General features: G+C 37.2%; 1 protein-coding gene across 1 annotated transcript; it reads right to left on the reverse strand.

The window, feature by feature from the left end:
* Window positions 1-306: 306 nt before the first annotated feature.
* Window positions 307-2,253, reverse strand: LOC145109098 (uncharacterized). Its single transcript, XM_079046214.1, has 3 exons — window positions 1,520-2,253; window positions 1,085-1,272; window positions 307-985 (listed from the first exon to the last, which is right to left on the reverse strand). The coding sequence occupies exons 1-3, from the start codon at window positions 2,109-2,111 to the stop codon at window positions 440-442; spliced, it is 1,326 nt and encodes a 441-aa protein (XP_078902340.1). The 5' UTR covers window positions 2,112-2,253; the 3' UTR covers window positions 307-439.
* Between the last annotated feature and the right edge of the window lie 3,286 nt (window positions 2,254-5,539).

A 5,539-nucleotide genomic window follows, 5' to 3' on the forward strand; every position in this document is an offset into this window, starting at 1 on the left:
TGTTAAATTGCAAGTAATAGCATGTTCCAATGGTTAAAATGCAAAAACAAATAAATCAACATTGACTTTATTATCAATAGAGCCAAAATACATAAACTTTTATGCAGATTTCTAGTAAATTAAATTAGATTACAAATGTATAAAATCCAAATTGAAAGGACTAAAGTTGACTACCAAAATTCCACTCCAGGTGATGGAGAGGTACATCTAATGTAAAAACTAACATGTCTGAAATATTATGGACTTGGAGTGTTATGAAAAGATAAAACATAATCATCAATTATCTTATTGTTTGCCACATTCACATTCCAGATTTATATACATTCACATTTCAAGGAACCATAAACAAGAAAATATTATACACAAGTACTTCATTAACAATCAATTGCAAAATAAAAAAAAATAAAAAAAACAAAAAAAAAATACTATAAAAACATAATCATGCAACATCAATGTCATCAACATCAAGCCAATCATTAGATTCCTTCATCTCCAAGTTACCCTTATTCCCCTGCTTACCAGAACTCTCCCCGAGCTGAACCCAATCCCGCGACTCTTTCATCGACGATTCCGGACCATCTTCCTCCTCAAGATCACTAAACGACACATCCTCATCGTTCTCAATCGGAATCGGAATCACGTTTTCCGATGTTTCTTCCTTCAACCAATCATCTTCATCATTAGCTTCAACTACATTGTGAGCTTCGGGTTTTGTGTCGTTTCGTGGTTCCTCTTGGATTACTGACTTGTCTATAACTTGAACCTCTTCGGTCGGAATCGGAATCGGATGTTTTTCCGTCAATTCTGATTCCAATTCCAATTCCGATTCCGATTCCGGTTGTGGACCAGATGGCAAAGAAACATCTTCTGGTTTTGGTTTTTGCTCAGAGAAAGGGAACTTATTTCCTGACACTTCTTCCTCATTTGTTTGTAACTTAGATCGATCCTTCATTTCACGTGTCAATGAGGCTCTGGCTTTCACAATCTGTACCGAATTTGAATGGTTGTTTCCCCAAAAGTGTTGGAATTTGAAAGAAAGAATAGAAAATTGGATGAAAGCGTGATTGAAAGATTAAAATTTTACCTCGGGTGTTGAAAGAAGTTCGGCAGCTTGAGATTCGAGTCTTGGATGCAAAAGTACAAAATATATCTTCCAGAAAGAGTTTTCACTCATATAACCTGGACAGAGTTCGATCCTAAGAGCAGCTAATCTTGGTGCTAAGCTTTCTACAGTTAATGCGTGTTCTTGTTGTGCATCAGACAGCTCAAAATCTGGTAAATAAGAAAGCACAAGCTTTTTAAGTACCAAATCAACATATTTAGCTCGTATGAGTTCTTGTAGATGATGGCAACAAATAGAAGTTGCCCCATTGAGCTAAATTGGGATCAAGTATCATGAAGAATTAATGATTAGCAAGGGTAAGCATGGTACAAGAAGATTCAATTGAAAAGTAGGTATGATTAAACTATCATCATGAACAGGCAAAGGTTCAATTATAAGTATATGTTTACAGTTTACCTTCATCGTCGTCTTCATCCTCAGGTAGAGGAAAATCCAACCAAGTCTCCGGATGCATCGTGATATCCCTAACAAAAGCCACAACTTCATCCGTAACACCAATTGCATTAGCATCCCTGGACAGCTGGTAATCGTCACCGTCCGGTGAGAGTTGAAGAAAATTCGTAGCCATTTTTGTGATCTCCGATACATCTATATTAGTAGACAGCTTAGAAATTCCACTACGAAACCTCCCTCCGATCTCGGCGAAGTCTCTGCGTATTCCGGAAATCCCCTCCGGGGAAGCATCTTCAGGATCGGATGGATCTGATTGTTCATTAGAGTGTTCAGCGGGAGGCGGAGGAGGAGCGAGAAAAGAGGCGACGCCCCATAATTGACGAGTTAGGGTTTTTGTGATCTCTGATAAGTCTTCCTTGACTCCTCGTCCTGGAGTTAAAGGAGAATCGTCGTCTTCGCTTTGTTGATCTGTCGATAGATCTTTGTCTGTGTTGTTGTTGTTGTTATTATTGTTCATACGGTGTTGTTCGGAGTCCTCATCGTCATCGGCGTTAAATTGTAGGGTGTTAGCGATAGATCGAGCCCACCATGACATTGTGAAATCGGAACTTTCAGGAGATTCAGATCGCCGGCCGCCGTGGTGATTCGGGTATAGTTCAATCGGAAAAGGGATAGGGTAAGCAACGTTGTGTATTACTTGTACACAAAGCAGCTTGATCAGCAAACGACGTCGTTATTGGTACGGAGTGTGGGAGTCGGTGTTCTTAATTAACCATATACAATGTCTGTCAATGGCCAAAATGGGGGTGGAAACAATTTGGCATCATGTGGGTGTGGTTTTCAATTTAATTTTAATATACTTATATATCAATCTTGTGAAAAATCCAATTTAATCAATTGAGAATTAACTCTTGATTACCAAAAAAACATGTATTTAATCGATGGATGTAGATTGTATTATCAAATCGTTGGATTGTGATTGGATTTGATTTTGAAAATTAAAGTTCGAGTTGTATATAATATATCTTAATTTTGGACGGAATATGAAAATCCTAAACATACTTTTATTATTATACACATTAATTTGTATATCAACTTATAAACAATATATAGTATTGAGCTGCTGGCTTCGATGGTTTAGCTGCGACTTCAATACCAAGATGTTTTGAGCCGTCTTCGATTTTGAGTAACAACCATCATTCTCCAATCTGATACTTACTTATGTCTGCAGTCTTATCTTCAACACACGTGATACCGTCGATGTTCAGTTTCGTGTGTTCCTCTAAGCCCTTCTCAAACCTCGAATCTTCGTCGTTTTTAGAGAACATCAAGATGACAACATTGCTTTGTAACTTATTTTGGTTTTGTTCATAGATGTTGAGTTTAATATGTTCAACTAAACCCCTCTCAAACCTCGAATGGTCATCGCTTTTATAGAACATGAAGATGACAAACAGTATTTTGTAAGTGATTTGGGTTTTGTTCGTTCATTTCAAGCTTACTAAGGGAATGTTTATATGAACTAGGGCTTACATTTGTGCTCACTCCTTCTTTCTCCCTTACCACCATCGAACGAAAAATACACCACTACTCTGTCTTTTCCCTAGCACCATATTGACATATCGGTAGTAACCATTGTAACGATCCTAAAATTTAGAATTTTATGTTTTATAGAGTAATTTGTATTAAGATGTTAATGATGGAGATTAATGCATATAGTCATAACAAACCCGATAATATTACTATAAATAACAGTGTCCTTTTGGGTTGCACTCAAGAACAAAATAAAACATAACTGAAAAGATATTTATCTCAGGGACTTGTCTTGTTAATTAATTAACAGTTTAACTAATTAATTAAAAAAATAATGGAATACAAAATATTTCATAATTATTTGAATTCCATAGACAATTATTATTATATTTGGCATGTATCTTTAGGGTTTCAAATCACCTCCTTATATAAAGAGGGCTCAAAATCCGGTTTTGACACTTGTGAAAATACCTTTCAACCATCAAAGTTCGATACCCTCAAAACCCTAAGAATCCCGAAGTGCAGTTCCCACGACATGACACCTTGATCACTACGTCGTGGTCGGTTGCAAAATCGAGTTTTGATTCAGTTTGGAGCTCACAGTTCGAGGATTGCTTAGATATGCTTCTACTTTGTTTCTTGGGTTCCATTTTAGAAGATGAACTTTCCGTTGGGTTCTCTAGTCCATTCAATTGGCTCGTCAAAGGAAGAAACCTATAAGAAAGCAAAGGTACGGTTCTATTCTATTATATCCTATAAGTTGCATGGATTGTTGAGCTAGATCTATTGTTTTCAGTTTACTAGATTAGAATTGTTATTCCTGCTGCCATGTTTTTGGTCTTTGACTAGGCTCGAAACCCATTAGTTAAAGCATGAACTCTAATAGCAAAAATGATCAAGTTTTGGGTAATGCTACTAGATGTCCATGCACTTATTATGCTATAATTAATCAAATAAAAAGTTTTAGCAAATTATTATTATAATAAAGTTATAGTACACTCTGAGATGGTCACGTGGATATAAAGTTTGCAAAAATCCAACTCTGTATGAAGAATTTATGAGTCGTAGAAGTTCGGGGGGTGTAAATGTAACATCCAGATTTCCAGGTATCATAATTTAAGTATTTATTTTTAAGTTAAGGAGAGGGACTCGACGAGTCGACGCCTAAACTCGTCGAGTAGGATCGCGACTGCTGACTAGGATTAATGAATGGACTCGACGAGTCCGCTCTGTGGACAGAAACCCTAAATCTTCGGACATGCGCCCTATTTAAGGGTCCTTATGGCCTTCATTTGCGGCCACACACCCTTGAGAAACCCTAAACGAACCAGAGAGCATAGAGAGTGAGAGAAGGAGCTAATTTCATCACCATTAGTGCATTCTTGCAAGAAGGAAGGAAGGGATTCAAGCTAGGCTAATTGGGGAGCTCAGATCTACTATCACTTCATCAAAGGTTGCTGTTTGAGGTATGAATCCATGTCTATTTTCGTATATATAGTGGATCTCATGATTCTAGGGTTTCCTTGCCCCCTTTTAGTTGAGTTATGGAGTATATGGAGTCCCTTTGTGGCATAGACTTTAGATCTGGACCTTGAGAGGTCCAGAGTGTCCCAACAACCAAGCTTTATGCTGTTACATGAGAATATTGAGCCTAGGACTCCATTTTTAGAGCTATTTCATCAAATATAGCCATATGTGTGATGCATGAACGTAAAGTTCAGACCTTTACGTGACTTTTGGGTGTTAGAAGGTCAGATCTATAGGTTAGAGAAACAGATCTGACCTCAGAAGGTCGTTTGAGCATTTTCATGGAAGACACTTGTCACACCCCCAAACCGAAACGGCGAAAACGTTCGGGGGTGGATGACGTCATGCGTAGTATCACAACATTTGTATCATAGCAAGCATAGTAAACACAACCAGACATTGAATACATATATGAAAAAGGTTTACATTGTTTAATACATAGTTTCGTTCATATCAAAAGTAAAATGGAAAGACGTGACTCTAACGCTCCGACTTCTCCAAATTCCTGGAAGTACCTGTCTACTAATTTCCTGAGAATACAAGCAGTTTTGAAAGAATATCAACATAAAGCTGGTGAGTTCATAAGCATTTAGTTTTGGTGGGAAAAATGTTTCTTTGAATCCTTTTGAAGAGTGTTCCTCAAGAAAATCCTATATTTTCTTATGAAAAGCGTGTTTGAAAACTCATTCCTTCAATGACTTCCAGATTCATACAAGATATGTACAATCCAAGGGGTCGTGGAATGAATATGAATATCCGTTAGTTACTTGTTAAACAATCCGTTTACGAAAAGCCGAGTTATCCCGGGAAAATCCTATATTTTCCCTAAAAGTTGATGGTTGGTTATCCGTTCTAAACTGAGGTGTACAAGTATCTACCATACTTATATCGATAAACGTAGTTTTCTTTTAAAAGCCCTGGTTACTCCCAGTGAGGTGTATTAGCCTTATTACATAAATAAAA

This window comes from Lactuca virosa, chromosome 4 (assembly GCF_052849685.1).
Source record: "Lactuca virosa cultivar CGN04683 chromosome 4, Lactuca_virosa_CGN04683_v6, whole genome shotgun sequence".
In the NCBI taxonomy this organism is placed as follows: Eukaryota; Viridiplantae; Streptophyta; class Magnoliopsida; order Asterales; family Asteraceae; genus Lactuca; species Lactuca virosa.

Bases quoted from the DNA above. Each gene is read 5' to 3' on its own strand.
- LOC145109098 (XM_079046214.1), bottom strand. From the start codon at position 2,111: ATGTCATGGTGGGCTCGATCTATCGCTAACACCCTACAATTTAACGCC. The intron at 1,273-1,519 runs GTAAACTGTAAA...CTTATTTACCAG, and splicing joins GGATGAAGACGACGATGAAG to ATTTTGAGCTGTCTGATGCA. The intron at 986-1,084 runs GTAAAATTTTAA...AATTCGGTACAG, and splicing joins AACTTCTTTCAACACCCGAG to ATTGTGAAAGCCAGAGCCTC.